At 41.8% G+C, this 23,522-nt stretch overlaps 1 protein-coding gene across 1 annotated transcript in view; it reads left to right on the top strand.

Annotated features, from left to right (window-relative positions):
- The window catches only part of LOC308683441 (olfactory receptor 51E2-like), a gene marked incomplete at both ends in the record, with an annotated part of 29,276 nt that overhangs the window by 3,878 nt on the left and 1,876 nt on the right, over nt 1-23,522 (top strand). Inside the window, one exon of the mRNA XM_081353913.1 lies at nt 20,870-21,529. Coding sequence (XP_081210039.1) covers nt 20,870-21,529 — 660 coding nt within the window. The remainder of the gene's footprint in view (nt 1-20,869; nt 21,530-23,522) is intronic.

Here is a 23,522-nt window from a genome sequence, read left to right as displayed (position 1 = left end):
ACAGACAGTTTCTGAATTAAATATCCAAGGGAACAACTTTTTTTGTTGAGAGTGATCCCAGACGTTGTAATGCGAACAATTATTATATTATATTTTTTTTATAATTTAACAAAAGTAATACAATCAATAACAATAGGTTACTGTCGTAACCCCGGTTCTCTGAAACATCGAGTGGAGAGATCCACCTATGGGAAGGGCATCCGTACCTGACCTCTGCAGAAGCATCCAATTGCACCAAGTCTGGCTAGACAGACAGAAGCGCGCAGCCAATGCCAGGTAAGACCACACCCCTTACCTAGGCATATAACTTCTCCGTGCGCTGCTATTCCTCAGTAAGTATATTCGCTTCTCGTGCGGCAAGCGGGGCAACGCTGGTGGATCTCTCCACTCGATGTTTCAGAGAACCGGGGTTACAACAGTAACCTATTGTTCTCTTTCATCATCTCGTGTCGAGATCCACCTATGGGAGAGACATGGACAGCTCCCCGATTGCCCAATACACTCACAGTGAGGTTCTGAAGGCCAGAGAAGGACGGTCACCTCAGTAAGGCGGTGCCTGACACGTCCCACAAACATGACCCTGCAAAGGTGACGCCACACTAAACTGCTGTGGACAAGCAGGGCATGAAACATGCATGAGACTAGGGATGGGTATCGTTAAGGTTTTAACGGTATTACTACTCTTACCGATACTCCTTATCGATCCGGTACTTTAACGGTATTCTTATCGGTTCTTTTTGTTATATTAAAAAAAGGAAAAAAAATATTTAGAACATAATTAATATTGCTTTATATTTTGAAATGTAAAATAAATATCTATAGCAAAAGAAAAAGCAATGCTTTAACAAAACAAATAAAACATGTAGGCTGTGTTATGCAGAAGGGTGCAGGCTTTTGTGTTTTATATATTTATATTAAGACATAGGACACCAAAAACAAAGTACAAACACATGGTCAAACAAAAAAAAAGTATACAATAAAACAAATATACAAATTATATACCCAGTGCTTTAATTTCAGTAATGTCTGACATTACTGTTCAAGAGTAATATGGGCTAAAAAGACATCTAATAAAGTCAGATTTAAAATAACACTGCATAGTTTATCATAGATAGATTAAAGCTTATGAAAGCCAAAATTATTCATTCAAGAGCTGCGACTGATTTTCTCTTTGCCTTTTGTTGTTTGATTCACATTAATGGAGCAATCGTCAGCAGAATTATTAGACTGCTGCCTCTTTAAGACCAAATGCAGATCTAATCATTATTACGCCTCATATTTTCTCCCAACTATTTACGCCCATTTAAGACATAAACTGTATTTAAGTGAATAAACTGTTTAAGTGAATCTCCAAGACGGCCATTTTGATATGTTTTTGTGTATATTTGATCGTTTAGATCCGCACAAAGCCCAAAATATACGTTGCTTGTCTCGTTGCGGTGTGTTTCGGAGCGCGCGCCGCATTTGAAACAGCGTCTCTTGCTCAATTTTGGTACTTGCCTTTTGTTATCAAACGCGTCCCGCAGTTTAGCAACAGTATAGACCACATTTTACAACAATCACCGATCGTGCAGATTCTGACATTACGTTTGGGTTTTAGGGAGAAATGACAGCGCACCGCTGTGAGGGGAAGTTGCGCTAAACAGACTTTAGTTTAGACTGCGGCTTTAGTTTTTAATGGTTATACCTCAAATATCTTTTTTATAATCATTGGAAGCCACAATCTAAATCTAAAATAAAATTAGTTTAATATCAAAGATCTAAAGTGTAGCCTAACCGTTTGAATGTTTAGTTCTGTCCTCATCGTCACTCATTAAGCAGGGCTGTTGTGATGTGCGCGCCGTCGCTCCGCGTTAAAGATCTCTCTCTCTCTCTCTCTCTCTCTCTCTCTCTCTCTCTCTCTCTCTCTCTCTCTTTAGCAAAAATGCATCACAGTCAAATGGTTAAATATTATTATATAGCCTATAGAAGTGGCTGGCGAGATTAAATTAGCAAGATAATCATTTCTTAATAGCAATAGCACTTTCTTAATTTCTCCTGTACCGACAGCAGAACCGATAACGTCCGAGCTTATCGATCCAGCGGTATTTCAAAATTCAGCACCGGGGCCCGTTTAATACCGGGTTTCGGTACCCATCCCTACATGAGACCCATACATGATAATGGCCCCCGCACCACCAATGCACATAGCTAAACCCAAGATGGAATGCAAATGCTTGGTGACAGGAATGAACATGGCCAGCCGGCCTATTCACTCCTCGTTGGTTAACCCAACGGGGCTGTGGGAAAGGGCTAAGAGGACCCTACCCCTAGGACCGAGTGTGCCACCGAGGTTCTGGTGACATCCAACCTGTAGTAACGCTCAAAGGTATGAGGAGAGGCCCAGCTGGCAGCGGAGCAGATGTCCTGTAGTGGCACTCCCCTGAACAAAGCCCAAGAGGCGGCTAAGCCCCTTGTGGAATGAGCTCTGATGCCCCCTGGGGGCTGCACTCCCTTTGCTTCATAAGCCATAGTATAGCGTCCACAAGCCAATGTGAGAGGCATTGCTTTGAAATGGGACTCCCCTTGTGCGGGGGGTGCCCTTGAAACAAAGAGCTCTTGCGGAAAGCACTGGTCCTGGTCATATATGCTTGCAGAGAACGGAGGGAAGCAGAGAGCATTCCAGTGGATAGCTCCAAAACCTCCGAAGTGAACGCAGGGAAGCATTTCGGCATGAAGGCTGGGTTAGGCTTAAGGGAAACCCTATCTCCATTTAGGGAGAACTTGGCACACGAGGGGTGAACCGAGAGTGCATGTAGCTCACTGACCCGTTTAGCAGATGCCACGGCCGAGAGAAAAGCTGTCTTGAGGGACAGCAGCTTAAGGGAAATACTCCCCAGAGGCTCAAAACATACATCATGGAGAGGTCCAACTCTGGAACAGATCTCCTGATGACCGGCAAAGAGCGGCATGCACCCTTCATAAAACTGCGGGTTAGAGGGTGTGACGGTGGAGCCCTCAAAACCCACATGACAGGCTGAAATCGCAGCCAGGTAGACCTTAATGGTGGAAAAGGACCTGCCTCTTTCCATGAGGTCTTGCATGAAACCCAAAATATCAGGCACCGAGCACTGATAAGATGTGAGACCACGCCCATCACACCACCCATTGAACACTTGCCACTTACAGCCATATAGGGATCGCGTGGAAACGGCCCTGGCATTCTGAGTAGTGGCGATTACACGCAGCGGAAGCCCCAGTGCATTTAGGTTCGTCCTCTCACGGGCCAGGCCCAGAGAGCCACCCTGTCCGGATGGGGGTGGTAAATCTCCCCTTTGGCTTAGGACAGTATGTCCGTGCGAGGGGGGGGGGGGGGGGGGCGCCATGGCTCGGCGTATAACAGAGGGATTATCTCTGCCAGCCACGGGGCTTTGGGCCACCTGGGTGCTATCAGAATGAGAGACAGGCCGTGCTCTCTCACACTGGCCAGTAGGGGTGGGGGAAAAAATCGATACTGCATAGTATCGCGATATTTTCTGTGGCAATACTGTATCGATACACGGGCGCCAAGTATCGATCTTTTATTATTTAAATTACACATGAGAATTTAACTTTGGTAGTAGAATGCTAAAAATCAATTGCTCATTCAGTCCTCTAGATGGTGTTGTTTGTTTTCTGGTGAGGTCAGCGGGGTGACTGTCGGGTTGACTGTTAGCGTGCAGAGGACGTAGATAAAATAAACATGGCAGCATCAGAGAAAGAAATCAGAAATGAACTCAGTGCAGTGTTTCCCACACATAGGGTGTTTCTCAATATGCGTTCTTCAGCGATCTTGCGTCCTTGTGTTCTCGTTTTACCGTCGAAGTTCAAACCCAATTCTCAAGAACGCAAGTACAGAGGACGCATGAAAGAACCCGGATGTGTTCTTGATACCGAGGATGCATCGAATGCAGACTTGAGCTAGTACTCGCCTGGTGTCCCAGAAGTCATTGCGGCCGGTTCCGAGTTCGTTCTTCCAAGGAAGCTTGGCAAGACCGGTCTCCACGAGAACACAAGTCCGTTCTCTGCGTTCTTGGAATTGAGAGACTAATTCGTGGCGATGCACCACAGAATCAACACCGGCCACATATTGCGTTTCGTTATAAAAAAAATTTTTTACGCAATTTAAAACAAGCAGCATATTCTTTCAGCTGCATTTCCTTTCCCTGCTCTCCCTCCGTCTCTCTGTCACTTACGCGTCTCTCTCACAAGCAATTTTTTGTCTCGCCAAAGCCTTATTTGATCGGTGAGTGATGTACATGACTGCTGCGCTTGCGATAATGCGAGAACGTAGACGGGCTCTGATATTACTGAAAGAACGAGCAGAGAAAGAGAGCCCCGGTCGCGCGCGCACCCTCGCCGTCTTCAAACTGTCTTGCTCTCTCTCGCTCCCTCGCGCACATTAATCAAAATAAATTGAGAATTGACAGGATGGTAAAAGATCGGAAGACCGAAGTTTCACGTGCAGCATTCGGGTATTTTTTCCCTGAATTAACGTTACTGCTGGGTGTTGTGCAAAAAAAAAGAAGAAAAACTTTTACGTTGCCTTATCTTCTCTGAAAAGCGTTCCGCACATTCAGCTGACATGAAAAACACTTTCAATAAACAAAACAAAATCCAATGATGAAATGTTTTCTGTGTTGACAAATTGTGTGCGATGTCCTGACTGCCGGGATAATCACACGCGTTGTACAAGTCCGCTAATGACATGTCCGATTCGCGAACTAGCCTACTCCTTTGAACCGATTCAACCAAAACAATCTTTTAGTTTAGACTGTTTTCGGTAAATGCAGTTGGGTTGTCGAGGTCAAAACTCTAAATAAGATGTGAATCAAATAAACTTACTATAAATAATGTTATGTCATTGTTTTACTCTTACACTGAATGTTTGGATTTTGTGAAGGTGTGAATCATTTTTGATTAATATTTAATATAATAAAGTTCTGTGTAACAGATTATTAACGGAGATTATTAAAATTGATGTGACATGAACAAACAGATGTTGACAGTTTTCCTTTGCGGACATAATCTGAAGTTGGAAAAAGGTAATAAATTGCAATATATTGCAGAATATCGCAATATGTTTAAAATCGCAATAATATCGTATCGTGACCTAAGTATCGGGATAATATCGTATTGCGGTGCCTCTGGTGATTCCCACCCCTACTGGCCAGTGTGAAAATTATCAGGCACAGGGGAGGAAAAGCATACAGCAGTACTTTGGGCCATGGGTGGGCCAGTGCGTCTGCCCCGAGGGGCGCGTCCATGTCCTTTAGCGAGAAGAACATAGGAAAATGGTGGTTTTCTCGCAAGGCAAAAAGATCTATGGCTGCCTGTCCAAATCTCATCCATAACATCTTCACTATCTACGGGTGAAGACACCAATCCTCGTAGATTGGGTTTCCCCTCGATAGCAGATCCGGCGCCCGGAACATGAGTCACGCGTAATGACAGAAAAACCCGTCTGCTCCACATCAAAAACCTGTAAGCTAGAGCGTGGAGTTTCGACGAGCACATGCTGGCCTGACGGTTGATGTAAGCCACTGCCGTGGTATTATTGTACCGTACTAGAACAGGATGTCCCTGCAGGCGAGGCAGAATATGATTTAGAGCTTTCCAAATGATAAAAGCTCTAAATAGTTAATTTGCGCTGAACGTAGTCTGCTCAGCCACAGACCGTTCAGCATTCTGCCTTCCTGGATGGTTCCCCAGCCTGTTAAGGACGCATCTGTCATCACAACTTTCCGCATCGTAACCGTCCCGAGGGGGGTTCCCCGTGCGTAAAAGTTCTCGCTCTCCCAATGGCGCAGGGCCGCCGAGCAGGCACACGTCACCATTACCGAGCGGCAGAGATCGCGAATCGGGGTGAAATGTAGTGACAAAACCCATTTCGTGAACGCTCTCATTCTCAGGAGATCCATTGGCACAACTTGGATAGATGAAGCCATGAGACCCTGCAGCCTGAAGCATGTGCGATATTGTACTCTCGCCCCTTCTCTGAACTGAGACAGACAGTCCATCAGCGAGCGAACGCGCTCTTGAGAGACGCGCTCGCACGGAGACTGAGTTCAATTCCAAGCCCAGGAAAATGACATTCTGACTGGGAGTCAGATTTCTTTTGCTCGCATTCACCTTGAACCCGAGGGATGTGATGTGCGTGAGCACCCGGCCGGTGACCAGCGACACCTTCTCCTTCGATTTGGCTATGATCGTCTATGTAAGTACGAATTCTTAGCCCTGCTAGTCCCAGGGGCCCGCCACGCCCACGCCACGCCCACGCCCACGCCCGCCTCCGCACACAGACAGAAAGTTCGGGGACTCAAATTGCGCCCGAACGGAAGAACTGTGAATTCGTAACAAATGCCTTGGTAGGCGAAACGAAGATATTTCCTGTGTGGAGGGTAGATGCTTATGTGAAAGAAAGCATCTTTCAGATCGACTGATGTCGTTCTGCTTTATGGCACGGGCGAGAGAGCCTTGTGTCACATTCTGAAATTGTATTTCCTCAAATGTTTGTTCAACACTCGAAGGTCCAATATAGAGTGGGGGGCGCCACGCCTTTTGGATAATGGAAATACCAGGAATAAAAACCATGGTTTATCAGATTGGGTGGCACCATCTGAATCGCTCCCATGTTTAGGAGGGAGGAAATTTCCTCTTTCAGAATGTGTGAGGCATTTTCTTCTGTGTGAGAAGAGAGAACGCCGTTAAAATGCGGAGGTTTTATTGCAAACTGCAGTCTGTAACCCTGGGTTACAGTATGCGAAACCCACTCGGGCGCTGAAACGGCTTGCCAAGCTGCTTCGTGACTCGCGAGCGCCCCCGCTCGGGCCGGAGCGGGGCTGTATGGGCCCAGCTGGATAATTTGTGATGCAAATGCGCCATCTAGTGGGCACACTAGAGGCGACATGCAGGGGTTCGGAAGGATTTCCTCTCTCTGCAGTGAGAAGTTTTCTCTGCGGAGAGAGGTCTTCTCTCCAAAATGTATTCATTTGATTCGTGACTTTGTGTGTTTTGTGTTGGGCAAACACTGGCGCCGAAAGCCTTATTGACAGAGTGAGGGGAACATAGTGTGGTGTCCACTGTGCTAAACTTTCCCTCACAAAGTGCCCCCTGATTTTTATGTGGGGGGAAACACACATCTCCTGAACACATGAACTGGGCAGTCTCAAGTGCAGGCAGAAAAATAAAATCCGTGGAGAAAGATACTCTCTCTGTAACGGATTTATTTAATTGTCCCATTGTTTGTTTTAAAGTGTTATTTAGTTGTGTGTGTTTTGTGTTGGGGAACACAGGGGCCGAAGCCTTCCACACACAACGTCCACTAAAAACACGCGCTGGGCAGCCACAACTGAGCTGTGTGAGCCCAGCTGGTTGATTTGTGAGGCAATGGCGCCCTCTTGTGGACAGACTCAAGGCGACATGCCTGGGATCAGAGATATTTGCTCTCTATGTTGGCAGATATATAAATCAGCACAAATTCATTTGATTCGTTTGTTAAATGTGTTGTTTAGTAATGTGTGTGTTTTGTGTTGGGGAACACAGGGGCCGAAGCCTTCCACGCACAACGTCCACTAAAAACACGGGCTGGGCAGCCGCAACTGAGCTCTGTGAGCCCAGCTGGTTGATTTGTGAGGCAATGGCGCCCTCTTGTGGACAGACTCAGGGCGACATGCATGGGATCAGAGAGATTTCCTCTCTATGTTGGCAGATATATAAATCTGCACGAATTCATCTGATTCGTTTGTTAAATGTGTTTAGTAATGTGTGTTTTGTGTTGGGAAAACACTGGGGCAGAAGCCTTTAATAACTGGGTGAGGGGAACCAAGTGCATGTGGTGTGGTAACACTGCTTATGTACTTTTCCTCACGACAGCGTCCACTAAACACACGGGCTGGGCAGCCACGAGACAAGATTAACCGACCGTCCGCGGGAGACCCTGTGTCTTTTGGACAGGGGTTCCGGGACAGGGAGAGAATCCGGAGGGCTCGTGGCCCGTGAAAGCGGGCTCGATACTCCCAACGGTCGAACAACAGGCAGGCCGCTTGCGTTCGGGGCCGCCTTCCTAGGAAGGCATAAATTGAAAGCCTCAACACGTAGCACCGAGCACGGCGCCCTGGGTCATGCAACTAAAAGCCGGCTTAGTAAAAGCTAACGTTACATGGACAGCAATTACAATGACCGCAATTCTCCGGGTTCTCCTAAGCTTCTTGAGCGTGTAAAGCCCAAGCAGACCGCGCAGAACGAGAGGGTCCTTAGCGGCTATGAGAGCACCACACGCGGCCGGGCAGGCTCGTCGTGATGGGCTGTTCCCCGGAGAAGCGGCGGTTTAGACGGTCACATAGCCATGGGTGGGCCAGCGGTGAAGAACTCGGAAAAATCCGTGGCGGGCAGCCATGTAAGGAGGAGCAGGTGAAGGACAGCGAGAGCGCGGGCGGCTCTGGATGCAAAAAACACAGAGGATAGGCTGAAGAAACGACTGTCACTCACGTCTGGCGGAGGCTGATCTGGCGATATCTCCTCCTGAAGACTCGAAAGTGAGCAGCGTAACGTTAATCCAACCGAACTGTGTCAGTGCAGAGATCGCGAGAAGCAAATGTCAACTGAGGAATAGCAGTGTGCGGAGAAGTTATATGCCTAGGTAAGGGGTGTGGCCTTACCTGGCATTGGCTGCACGCTTCTGTCTGTCTAGCCAGACTTGGTGCAATTGGATGCTTCTGCAGAGGTCAGGTATGGATGCCCTTCCCATAGGTGGATCTCGAAACGAGATGATGAAAGAGAACTACAAAAAGCAACTAGCCTACATAACCCCAGAATACAGTATAGCCTATACATGGTACACATATATTTTGCCATATAATAACATAAATCTATAAACCATAGACTGTAATAAAAGATTGACGATGTGTCACCACTTCCTTCCACTGTAGAAAAATTAAGCCAAAATATCCCAGAAATGGTTGTTGACATATTCAGCACCCTAATGTGGTAAACCTGTTAAGCTGCAACCCCACTTTTGAAAAATCCCCAGAAATGACATACCCAAACTGAAACAGATACAGTTCATGAACCCTTTGTTCTAAAAGCACAAGTATGATCTCATTTGAAAGCTGACACCTGGCAGTTTATTGTAAATGTAGAATTAATTTTTGTCATAATGAATTTTTTTATAAATAGCTTCAAAGTTTTGTAAAGTTATTAGAAATAATTTTTTATGAAACATCCTCATGAAAATAAAATTGAAGTTGGCACTGTAGCAATCTAGAAATGCACTACAGCTAAAGCCACATGTCTAAAAAATTTATGTGTAAAATCTGAAGATAATAAGTCCAAAACTCTGTATTTAGTTAAATGTTTTTCAAGACCATGTCAAATGACTTTATTTTGATTTGACGCTAAAATGCTACTGATGTTTATTGTCATTCTCTAACCACTTATCCAGTATAGTCTTTATTGTTTTGTGGTGCAAACGATCCCCATTCAGTCTCAGTCTCCCCATGCACACATTCACACAGGGTTCTCAAGTCTCACGCATTGGCCGTGAGACACACGCAATTCAACCAGTTCACACGCTCACACGCCACACCGTGTATTTCTCACGCTGAAAAGGCAATGCCAACCAAGTTGTCCTACAAGCTTTATATATAACGTTGTATATGAGGCGCGGGCACACAAAGTGAAGTTTCCTGCCGCCAGCACGTATCTCGGCCAGATTGCGTTCGTTACTAGGCAACATAGATGCGCGAACACACGGAAGTTGACGGAACATTCTCGGCCACCGTACGTTCGTTACTAGGTAACCAACAACATCGCGCGAACACACGTCGTGATGGAGAAGGTAAGTTGGACGAAAGCTCGTCTAACATTTTTAAGGCTGGAACATTTCATATATAGCCCATAGTATACATTATTATTGATGCAGTCAAAAACTCTACAACTACTTTGCAACCAGGCCAGAAGCTTTGGCTCAGCTTGGCTAGCTTACATTATCTGAAACTAAGGGAACACAAACACACTAACATACCTTAATAATATGTCATTTGTTCTCAATGTCCCACCACACAATAAATCATTATACCATTTCGACTAGACACATTCAAAATGCAAAAATATTTGTTTTTCCAAACTGTTTGGAGCAATTTGTTATATTTTTGTAATTTTTGTAACTTAGTTGTAATTTTGAAATATAACATTAAAGAGTATATTTGATGTGATTAATTGCTCTGTCATTTATCAGATTTACCAATTGTTATTTTTAATTTGTGCTGGTTAATTATGAACAAGGGGTAAAATTGGGGGGCGGGGACAGGTGGGGGCGGGGCTCCATTAGGGCTCCTCCCCCAACCGCATGTGATCTCACTCCAAGATTTTGATAAAACTTGAGAACCCTGCATTCACACCTCTCCAGCCTGGTTATCTAAATATGCATTTCTTTTGTCTGCATTATAGTTACTAACGACTGGCGATTCACAGGCTATTCATAGGGTTTCAGTCCCTAATTTCTTTTCTCAAAGTTCACCTCACATTTTAAACTTTCAAATGCATTTCTTGAATAAAGAAACATTTCAGTAAGCATTCAAAAAATCATAAAAGTCTAACTGCTAGTGGCAGATGCACCTAGGGCTAGCTAGCATGTTAGCTTAGCACACCATCAATACACGACAATTTATGAGATTAAAACCATGTTTGTGCTCCAAACTTACTTTATAACGCAAGTCGAGTATTTTAAATAATCTTCTGTGATCTAATTTGGCTTCAGATAAAAAAATCAGACAGAAAATATACTATTGTATGGTATTCTGCACAATGAAAGTCTATATAGATTAGCATTACATTATAAATATAATCTATTATTATGAAAATACCTGGCATGGCTTGAAAAACACAGGTAACTCAAATATCATTGCAATCATGTTTATTGTCTTCAAAACATCTTTATCTGCATGTTACAGCGCGATCTCTGTAGCTTTGTGTGTATCAGTGATGTCCTGAATGTCACATGATCATGGCTCTTCTTCATGTTCTATATATGGACTATTATTGTGCATGTAGCGCCCTCAGGCTATTGGTATGAATTGAAAACACAGTATCAGAGTACCAAACGCTCATAATGATTACATCGACGCATTTGGGTATAAATTCAATAAATATTATTCCTGTCTATAGAAATATGATGTAAATCTATGTGAATCTATCAATATTTCTCCAAATCTGCACATTTTTGTTTTGAGCTAAAGCCCTGAGGGACGTTGTTTTGTGTATCGCTGTCATGACGACAGCACAGAGTTTTTTATGAATGAAAGCGGCTGACGTGCATAATTCATATTAAAGGTATCGACAATTTTTTTTCATTTCATAACTCCTGACACAAATTAAGACATAACTGTCACTATGAGTTTCTCAGAATACAATAGGGGTCAAATACTGAAACTTGAGTCTTATATTTTTTTAATGATGTATAGTTTGTCAAGGTATAACATTAAATCTGATAGTAATTTTGAATTAAATAAATAAAAAACGCTTCAGTGCGTGAGCGCACTGGCAACGGTTAACAGGTTAAAGAAAGACCTGGCACCCCCAACCCTGAGCACACAGAGTTCTCGGACGATAGTGTACGCGGCCCACGGGTCCCGCCGCTATCGTTCCCCTCTGTCACAGAGTTCTCGGATGACAGTGTGCACTGCCCACGGGCCACGCTGCTCTCGTCCCCCTCTGTCGCCAGACCCCTGGCAGAGCAGACCTCCGCAGAACGCTGGTCCTTCCCTGGTCTCCTCTGACAGGACGCGGCTAATGACCGTGCCCCCCACACCAGGCCACTATGCCACCCACATCCGGGCCGGTCATTCCGCCTCGCTGCACCACCGAGGGGACGTCTGTGGTTCGCATGACCCGTTGGTACACTTCCTGGGAGCCTGGCTAGAGCTTCCCAGACTGTCCCGCTGGGTCGCGAGAACCATCAGGCTAGGCTACGTGATTCAGTTCGCGCAGTCTCCTCCCCACTTCAGGGGAGTCCGCTTCACTATGGTCGGTGGCAATGCCCCTGTCATGAGAGTGGAGGTCACCACCCTACTGGCGAAGGGTGCGATCGAGACTGTCCCTCCAGCCGAAATGAAGTCCGGGTTCTACAGCCCCTACTTCATTGTTCCCAAGAAAACCGGTGGGTTACGGCCAATCCTGGACTTGCGGATCTTGAACCGCTCCCTCCACAGGCTGCCGTTCAAGATGCTCACCGGCCAAACGCATTTTCAAATGTGTGCGGCTGCAGGATTGATTTGCAGCGATCGACCTGAAGGACGCCTACTTCCATGTCTCCATTCTACCTTGACACAGACCGTTTCTACGGTTTGCTTTCGAGGGGCAGGCATACCAGTACGCGGTTCTCTCATTCGGGCTAGCCCTGTCTCCTCGCGTCTTCATGAAGGTCGTCGAGGCAGCCCTTGTTCCTCTACAGGAACACGGGGTTCGCATCCTGAATTATCTCGACGACTGGCTGATTCTAGCTCACTCTCGAGACCAGGTTTGCGAACACAGTGACCTAGTGCTTCGGCACCTGGCTTGTCTGGGCCTTCGGGTCAACTGGGAAAAGAGCAAACTTTGCCCCGTGCAGAGGATCTCTTTTCTTGGTATGGAAATCGACTCGGTCGCCATGTGCGCGCAGCTTACGAGCGAATGCGCGTAGTCACTGCTGACTTGCCTGAGACAGTTCGAGGGCAAGAGCGTGGTTCCGTTGAAACTATTTCAGAGGCTCCTGGGGCATATGGCATCCACAGCCGCAGTAACGCCACTCGAATTGCTTCATATTCAAACATTATGGACCATGGCAAGCAGACTTTTGATAAAAAAAGGAGAACTAAAACGAGAATCAATATCAGCGCGGTGTTTTCGGGATGCCTAGAACTCCCATAGACAGTATATAAACGAGAGCTCCACGTCCGAGACTTCGACCGCTCCTACATCTACTTTATTAAACAGGTGAGCACATTTACATAAAACTAATCAATGTTTTATAGTTCAACAATGATAAAATGTCAGAATACGATCTGTATGTTATTCTAATGTTGATCTAGTTTCTCATACAGACAGACTAACACATACATTTCAACACATTCAAATGCAGTTTAGTGTGCTAGTGTAATGTTAGACCAAGTGAAACAGCGCTGCGTTACCTCACAAGTTTAATTTGTCTAATAAACTGACCTGTGAGTAGTAATTCTGCGTGTAGTTCGGTAGAATGAAATGTTCATATTCCTTTTATATCCGCGGACTCGCGTCGCAATTGGAGCTGATAGCTGTCTCTTAGCAATCCCAAACTGCTTCACATCACAGTCATGATGATAAAAACATCGATGTATTCAGTCATCCATAAACATTATTAGATCGGTCGGCTTGACGTTGATGACAAGATCCATAATTCTTAGCAAATGTTGCGTCATCAATCTACGTCTTTGTTATTGTAAATAGGTTAGCGACCCCTAGTGGCGAAAAATGCCATACTGTACATTTAAATACGAACACACACTAAGAAATGTGATATGTAACACATACACAAATTTTGTTGTGGTCTTGCTGGGATCATACCAGCACCCAAAAGACAACATATGCTTGTCCACCAGCACACCAGCATTCCAAGCTGGTCCCAGCATGCAAAACATACCTTATGCTGGTCCACAAGCACACCAGCATACCCTGCAGGGATCCCATGCTGGTCCAAGCGAGCAAAACATACCTTGTGCTGGTGACCAGCAATGCTGGATTTTTCAGCAGGGAAGACAGAGAAAGCCATGCATGCAATCCATAAAAGAACTGTTCAAACGAAGCAAGGTGAACACTAAGTGCAGAGAAATTCTAAACAAAAATTACAGTTTTAATCTTAGTTATTATCAGCTGTGCCAGATTCAACAAATATCTAATTTAAAAGAGTTGATTGATTTTGAATGTTGTAGAAACTGTTGAAAACAGGTCAAATATGTTTAAAACCTGTAAAATGTAAAATGTAAATGTAAAACCTAGTAAATCTGCTTTGTGATCAAATCAATATGCAAATATTGTCAGTAAAGATTATAAATCAGGAGTGTCCAATCCTGCTCCTGGAGCGCCACTGTTCTGCAGAGTTTAGCTTCAGCTTGCCTCAACACACCTGCCTGGAAGTTTGTGCCTGGTAAGACCTTGATTGGCAGGTTCAAGTGTGTTTAAATGGGGTTGGAGCTGAACTTTGCAGGACAGTGGCCCTCCAGGAGCAGATCGGACTAAATAATAAAGGTGTGAAGACATTATTCACTTAGCATGTGATAATTTTTGTTTAACAGTACATCAAAAGTGAAAAAAAAAAATCCATTACTTTTGCATTTAGTTTGTTTCAGCAAAGCTACTGCATCATGTTCAGGGCTGGACTGGGACAGAAAATCGGCCCTGGCATTTTGGCCCAGACTAGCCCACTACATATGATCATAAACACAGTCCCGGCTCCAGGACAAACTACTTGGGGGGGCTTTTACAATTCTTAGGTGGGCTTTTACAATTCTTAGGTGGGCTTGCGTGACGGGGGGGGGGGGGTTGGTTGGGGGGTGTTGGGGGGTTAAGACCTGCGCGAAATGTGCTTGTTGTCCATCATTCTGCGCAATTGTTGAAAAAGAAAAACGTCACGTCGCAACATTTGAAATATTTGCGTTTTAAACTATGAAGGCAAGCACTTTGAGCAAGAGTTATGTCGGTGAAGAAGTACTATCAAATCCCATTCAATTATTCACTATAGAAAGTGAAACTAAAAACTGACCGATGAGAGCTGAATCTACTCAACGTGCTGATAACGTATAGGCCTAACCTTAATTTATTTTCTTAATATTTCTCTTGTGGCCCATGGTGAATTTTTTTTTAATTATTATTTCGTGTTAAACACGTTGTTTTTTAAATGAGGACTAATATAACATCTTCATCGCTGCGCGTCGGTTATGCAGTGCGCTATGAGATTATTGCGGGGCTAGTTAATTGTAATATTGATAATAAAAGTAGCCTCATAATAATAATTGTAACAGACCTTATGTTTGATTGTGTATATGATGCATTAATTCTGGATGTGCTGGCGCTTGTTCTGTGTGTCTGTGCAATGCATTTTCCCCTCGGGGCTTGCGTAGATACGCAATTAAGGTCATGCATTGCGTACTTGGGGTGTCACGGTCTTCGGGTTTTCCTCTCACATGTGTGTGAGACGTTTAATAGCCTAAAGTAAAGAACAGCTCAGGCAGTTCTCGACTCGTTTATTGTTATCTTATTCATAAAGTGTTTAGGCGAACCCTGCACGAACACTCAGTCACATAATCATCATTCAGATCACCGCAAGGGGGGGCTTGAGATCATCTTAGGGGGGGCTAAGCCCCCCCCAAGCCCCCCCTTGACGCCGGGCCTGCATAAACACCACCCATCTTTGCACGCCTTTGAATATGTTTTTGTTTAACTCCTATTCATTAAAACCGCTAATGCCATGTAATGAGTGAGAATAAACGAGTGAGAGTTAACAGATGAAATAAGTACAAAATTGTAATTTATTAATACAGTCGAACTATACTCCACAGTGATGAATCCAAAAAACAAGCTATAAGCTGCATTGACATAGTGTTTCTCAAAGGAATTTTGGTAAAACTGTGGTGGGTGGACCTCTAGGGGGGTTTGGGGGCATGGTCCCCCTAAGAATTTTTTTTGCATTTTAATGTTAAATTCATCAATCTGGTGCAGTTTGAGGGTTCAAAATTAAAAGCTCCAACCCATATTCAGTGTGAAAGTATAACAAAGAAAACAAATCAAACCTCTTTTAATAACAGTGTCAGTCTATATTACACTACTACATAATAATAGTTATAATATTAATCTCATGATAGTAGCCTATATATTGTAAAAAATAATGCACCGAAAAATAAAGAAAACTTTCATAATTAGTTTTGTACTAATTTCTAAACTTGAAAGAGATAAGCACATGATCTTTTATTTTGACGGAAACTGCATCGAGCTTTTATTTTGGCGGAAAACATGGATACAAACGTGTCTCATTAAACTTCTAGTTAATTGCTGTAATTGTCAACTATGCAGATGTGGAAATAATCTGTAACCGGGTTATGGGTTCCTACACTCATAGCCAAAGTGTTTTGAAAGTAGTTCTGCTCATGGGCGTCAGTTTGGTTTGAAATGTGGTGGGGACAGAGACGCATTTGGAAGTGCATTTTCAGAAGTGCTGGGTACAATGACGCATTCATTTTTTTCTCTCTTTCGCGCAGGTTATAAGACGATGTCCTGTAGCTCAGACACGGCCCCACTTTTCAACAGGCCCACCCAAAACTTTCAAAAAAAAAAAAAATTTGATAATTAATAATTTGATTAAAAAATAATCAATAATTATTAAAAAAAAATCGCCAATAACCTCATAATTTGTGCTAAAATAGTGCTTAGTTTTAAAAAACATTTTTAAAAGCTGGTTATATTTTGATGTTTCTGCGTAAGTTCAGCAGACAGTGAGGTTCGGGTTAGTTCCGATCAGAGTGGAGAGCGCATTTCTGAATATTCCGCTCCGCTGGTCCACTTCGTAAAAGTAATGATTATGAATGCGTCTAAATGTGTCTAAATACGCCGTGAATGTGAATGTGTATCTTTATCACACGCTCAAAAAGCTTAAGCAAATAGTATCAGCCCCCAATCATGCAAAATTAATCAATGAATTAATCTTTTTGAAAATATATTTTATATAGGCTTTTTTATATTTTATATAGGCTAGCCTATACGTTTTTTTAATATTATATATTATACAGGCCTAATAAGATTTATTTTTGTTAATAGGCTATATCTCCATTACCTGATATAATTAAACAAAAAGTAGTCAAAACACATCTAACAGAAGTTGTTTATTTTTTACAACATTGTGTTCTTATTTTGTTTAATTAAGATGTATAACGGATTGTCACCTTATAAACAGTCCCTTTTTTAATGGAATGATACACCCTTATAATAAAGAAAAAGCTTCAGTGATAAAGAATATGAACGCAATGCATTTAATTATACATTAAGCGTTTTCCTTCCATAGAAACCCTTTATTATTTAAAATAGGTGGCTCTCAACGTGTCTTTCTATGGGAGGATGGCATAGCGGTGCACAGCAAATATTCAATGCATTCGATGAAAATATTCAATGGTATTCAATGCAAAACAAAAATTAAAAAATACAATTAGCCAATAAAATAAACAAATTATTGTGGCATTAATTAGCCCATAAAAAATATTTATTTTAAAGCCTAAACGAATTTGTTTAAAGAAAAACACCAGCGTTTGGCGTTTATCTGTAGCTATAGGCTAAGTGTTTCAGACGCCCTTTTCAAACTGGCGCAAGAAAATGCAACAGAATTTGATTAGTTAAACATGAAGATGATTATCCGTCTGGCATGGCCGCTCGCTCTAACGTTAACCTAAATGTTTGTTGTTATGAAGCGCATATCCGAGTGTTTGTGCGGAGTGTGGAGCGCGCACTATATGACATGGATAGAGGCGCCGGTGCCATCACTCGCATTTTCCTATCAACAGTTGAAACAACTTAAAATACTCCATTTCTGGTCATACAGAAAATAATAATACATCAGTCGCAACTACGTTTACTTGTGTAAACTCACAACAACAATAAAACGGTGTGCTTTTGTAAAATAAAAGAAAACGAACAGGGCGCGCTTTCATGATCTCTGTGAAATGGAGCGCGCCTTAAAAATGAACTGACAAACAGTGTATAGAGTAGACAAGCCTCACAGACATGAGAAATATAACAATAAAGTTAATAAAAAAAATGTCCACCAACGAAAAAAAAATCCAATAGAAAGCAAATACGGTAGCTACCATCTGATTATGTAATCCTGTCCGTATAAAAGGCGCATCTAGGCTACATTACAGCGGAGATGTGGAGATGCAGGCAGCCTACACTGATTTAGAAAAGACTAGCTCATTAATAAACAATTAAAATGCATCGTTATTTTAAAACGACATAAGATTTCGTTATTAGACATAATTGAGGTAAAAAAATAATATAGCATATGTGCAGCAATGCGTCACCGTATGATTCTGCTATATTTACTTTTTAGCTATATAGGCTATTAAATCCAGGCAAATGGTTCATGAAACACTGATTAAAATTAAGATATAATTAATACAAAACGAAATTCACTTTAAAGAAAGGCAGCTGTTCTGTTTGAGGTGTCTGTGAAAGTTTTAAAGCAGTCTTTTAGTGCCGCTTTCAGACCGCTTTACGTCCGTAACCGTAAACTTTTTTCCCTCATAAATGCGAACATGGAAAATAAAATAAAACGAATATTATAATGTTTTTTTGTTGGGTCAGACAATGATTACCAAATTTCTCTCTCATGCTCCTCCCAACTGAAAACTGTCAAAAAATCGAACCAAAAGTCAAATTAATATGGAGGGAAGTTAAAAGTGGTGGGTACAAAATGACTCATGAGGAAAACCGGGGGGTACACGTCCCCCCCGTCCCCCCCGAAATCGACGCCTATGGTTCTGCTTACCGCGGACTCTACGTTACACTTTCTCATCTCTCTCTCCTGATCCTCCTCACTATCCTCATCATCAGCCACTGGAGCTGATGAAGGTCCTGCTGCTGCAGAAAACACATATATCTTGACACATTTTACTGCGTCTGCTTGAAGGGCCTGTATCTATTTTTCACGCTATTTCTCTGCACATTCCTTGCGTTCCCTCTCCATCTCTCAGACTATTTTGACAGATACACACTTGACACTGCACGCTCGCTCAGAGCCCAGAGGGGGAGGTGTTTAATGATGTGATTGGGCCAGCCCAGTGTCAATCAAGATAACAACCAATGGGCCGCTGATCTACGCGTTTCATGGGCCGGTCTGTCAGTGGAAAAAAAAACTAACGCTTACTTTTTTTTGACCAATGCATTACACCGGCACTAACCCAGCGCTGTCAATTAAACAAAACAAAACGAATGGGCCGCCGATGTACGAGTTTTATGGGCCGTCAAAAAAAAAAAAAAGTATGAGATGTATCGGCCCAAAAGCACGTCGGCCCACCGGGCATTTGCCCGGTATGCCAGATTACCAGTCCAGCCCTGATCATGTTTATTTGCTTAAAGCAAGAAACACATATCTGACAATGTGGTAAGAAAAATAATTCAATGGGGAAACAAGTAAAAAAAATTTTTTTTTACCTCATACAGACATTTTTTCTCATTTTAACCATAAACCGTAGGCTACTTGACTGTGATGAATTTCTCAAAACAACAACAACAACAACAACAACAACAACAAATTATTCCTATGACTTCCTATGTAATTTTGTATATATATTGTATATAAAATGTTTATATATTTGTAATGGAAAACAAGACAAAAATACAAAGAAAAAAAATATTCTGCGGTGACTTTACATCTTTAAACTCCTGAATGAATTGTTGACTTAAGTGAATCATTAGCATGCATTTGTTTGAGTTCTGATGGCCAACAGACAATCTGTGACCAGTGACTTTCAGGTATCCAAATCCTTTACTGAAAGTGATCCCAGACAATGTAATGTGCTGGATGCATATGCTTCAGTGAAATAAATCATTATATCAGAATTTGTTAATTTGGCATAGCCTAAGTAATACAGTCAGTAGCTAAAACAAACAACTACATAAACCCATCACACATTTTGATAAACATTTTGTTCACATATATAAACCCACACAGTAAACAACACAATGAAATACCAGGCAACATAACAGTATTTTATCGCTGCAATAACTAATTGATAAAAATAATAAAATATGTTTATGAAAATAATCAACAAATTTTATTAGGCCTATCAATTATCTAGGTGTGTAACATGCACAGAGAAAGTCCCTCAGTGATGCACTGTGGAAAAAGTACACAACCCTAAGTGGTCAACAACAGGAGAAGTTTATTAAGCGCTTCAAAGATGCCCATTACCAAAATGTTTCCTGAGATGTACTGCAGTTTAAATAGCTTGAGAGGTGCTCACATTAGAGGCAACTTCGCTGACTGAGTGAGCATGTTCAAACTAAGCGACAAGGAAAGTAGCGAAATAATGTTAACTTAAAAGTTATTTTGATTAAATATTTCTTGCTAACCCCTCCCACACACAAATACATTGACACTTGAAAATAAAGGTATTTTCTAGACTGTGACACAGTTCATATGCTTGCATTGATTTACTCCTACCCCTTCTTGCTCAAGTCTACAGGGAGAAGCATTGCTCCATCAACTAAATTCCCAAGATAAAGACAACGATCTATTATAAATATTTCTGATTACTGGTAGAATAATAACATTCTGGCAGCTTAATAGAAGGTAGATTAAGAAATGTTTCTTCTCTTTTGTATTTAAAGCATTTACTACAACTTGTTATTATTAGTTAAATATGAATCAAAGAACATCCACATTTTTTTTTAATTAATGCACTGTGACTGGAAATGAAATCATTATTTAAATATTCTCTATTATTGTGTGCATTTTTATCACAGTTCTTCATTACAGGTCACAAAAATCCAGACAACAGCTATCATGAGCTCCATGCAGTCAAACTCCTCTGCAAATGAGACCTTTGTTCGTCCTGCAACATTTTTCATCAAAGGCTTTTCTAATGTTCCACATGTGAAATACTACTATGTGTTCTTGTCTTTGGTGTATGTTGTGACTGTTTTAGGGAATTCATTTATCATGTGTATCATTTATTTGGCCCGCAGACTTCACACAGTCAAATACATTGCTGTTTTCCATCTGGCCATTTCTGATCTGTGTGGAAGCTCGGCTTTGATTCCAAAACTTATTGACACATTTTTATTCGAGCACCAGGAGATTTCATATGAAGCGTGTTTGGCAAATATGTTTTTTGTGTATCATTTCATGAATCTGCAGTCTTTGACTCTACTTGTCTTGGCTTATGACAGACTGGTTGCTATTTGTTTTCCTCTACGGTATCATGCTATTATTACCAAAACAGCCATGTTTCTGATCATAGGTGTTATTTGGATTTTTTCTGTGACATATTTTTCTGTACTTGTAGGTTTGGTGAATAGACTCTCTTTTTGTGGATCTAATGTGATCAATAGTCATTTTTGTGATCAAGGCCTTATCTATAAATTAGCTTGTAATGATAATTCTATAAATTTAATGATGGGAAAAATTAGCTTTGGTCTCCTAATGTGCACACCACTGATACTGATAATTATTTCATATTTCTGCATTGCTCTGGCTTTGCTTAAGATTGCTCATGGTGCTGAAAGGATCAAAGCCATGAAAACCTGCACCTCACATCTCATGTTGGTGGCAATCGGTTATATCCCACTTATAAGCAATAATATTGCAGCCTTAACAACACCTATCGATCCAAACACCCGGATAATTAACAATTCCTTGAGACAGATAATACCATCTATGCTGAATCCCATCATATACACTCTAAAGACAGAAGAGGTCATGCAATCCATAAAAGAACTGTACAAACGAAGCACAGTGAATACAACTACAGAAAAAAACATGAAATGTAATAGAAATAAAAAGTAATAATAGCAGATTTACTCTCACTGCATCAGCTGTGATCATTCAACAAATATTTAATATAACAAAATTCACTGATTTTCCATATTTGATGTTCTAACAGATTTTGTATTGTAAACAGGTTAAAACCTATAAAGCTGCTTTGTGATTCCTTTCTTTTTTCAAAACAATATAGAAATAATTTCAGTCAAGATTCTAAAAAGGAATGTTAGAGCATTATTCTCTCTATAATGTAATGAATTTTATGTTAGCAGTAAGTTAAAAGAAACATTTCCATTACATTTAATGATGTTTTAATAACAAATTTTGGGAGGAACACATTGAAATTGCCTATCTAATCAACATGAGAGGAGGCCTATATTGTCACGATCTCCGTTCACCAGTCCAGCCACCTCAACACACTATGTTTCCCAGGATCCCTCCTGGCTCACACCTGCTGACACTCCACAATCACCACACCTGTCTGCCATTTACCCACATCGGCACCTCTCTATAAAGCTAGCACCACACACACAGGTGTCTGGTCTTGTTGTTCCTAACATGAACTACCTAGCGCTGTGATCCACTCAGCTAATCCTCAGTCTTCTGTAATCCCCATCTGAAACAGATAAGAACTGTCATTCACTGCTGTCATCAGGCAACTTATCCTTTCACTCAGTTATTCACCTATTCACGTTGCTTGTTCTCTGCATAGATTGTGCCAACTAGACTCTCCCCTGTGAAGGCCTCATCGACACGACAGCCATTGGTACTGATCCTTAAACCAGCCACCATACCGGCGTGATGACTCCGACCTTCAACCAGATGGAACTGCATAAATATTCTAAATGTTCTGATCCAGTCTGACTTCTGACCTGTAATGCTGCCTGAATCATAATCACACACTGTTCGTTTGTTGGCCAGAGGAGAACTGCCCCCCCGACTGAGCCTGGTTTCTCCCAATGTTTTCTTTTCCATTCTGTCACCTGATGGAGTTTTGGTTCCTTGCCACGGTCACCTTTTTAGTCTTTGTTGCCTTTGGCTTTTGGCTTGCTTAGTTGGGGACATTTAATATTCAACAATATTATTGATCTTCCTGCATTGACACCATTATATGAGAACTGAGCTGGACAATGACATCATGGTTTTCTCCAGAGCGGCTAGATGTATAAATGAGAAACTTTTTTACAACAAAAATGAACCATCACTGAACTCACTTAAGCTGGACTATGATGCTATTTTCATCTAGAAACAAACTTGTTACATTATTTTCCTTTTATCACTGTAAAGCTGCTTTGAAACAATCTGTATTGTAAAAAGTGCAATATAAATAAAGGTGACTTGACATATCTACAATAAACCTCTTGTTTGGATATTACCTAGGTGTTGCTTTCTTCTGTTTCGTGACAAAAAAAACAGACCAAATCAAAAGATCGACTCAGTGGGAGCTTTGAGTCTGGGGCTTTCCATTTCAAGTTAAAGGTATTTCAAGTTATTTTTTAGCTTTTAATATGTTAGGATTAAGGTTATTAATAAGCTGGTGTGTTCAAAACCAATGACAAAATTCGCATTTAGGAGATCTAAGCATTCAAAACTTACAGTCCCTCACTTCTGCTAAAATTGATCACGGATTTTTATGACGTCACCGTCACATCTTCTGTCCAATCAAATGGTCTCTAGAATGTAAAGCGTCCTGCCCCCATGCTAATGCACAGAAAATGACCTGTGTTCTTTCTTTGAGATCTTCTGTCCAGGGTGCGTTTTATTGCTTTATTGCAAGGTGAGTTTTATCTCAGCTTTTGTCTTAGCAGGAAAATCAGTTCTTACATCTATAAATCCACTTTATAAATAATACCAGACTAAATGAAACGATATGTACAAAAGAAGAAGCATGATACACACAGGCCTGTCTACAATATGTGACAACACTTTTGTGATGACGTATCTTAACAAGGTTTTTTTTTTTATT

This window comes from Scardinius erythrophthalmus, assembly GCF_964197995.2.
Source record: "Scardinius erythrophthalmus genome assembly, chromosome: 23".
Taxonomy (NCBI): domain Eukaryota; kingdom Metazoa; phylum Chordata; class Actinopteri; order Cypriniformes; family Leuciscidae; genus Scardinius; species Scardinius erythrophthalmus.
Note: the sequence above shows the minus strand (reverse complement) of the source record. Positions and strands in the feature narration are given on the sequence as shown.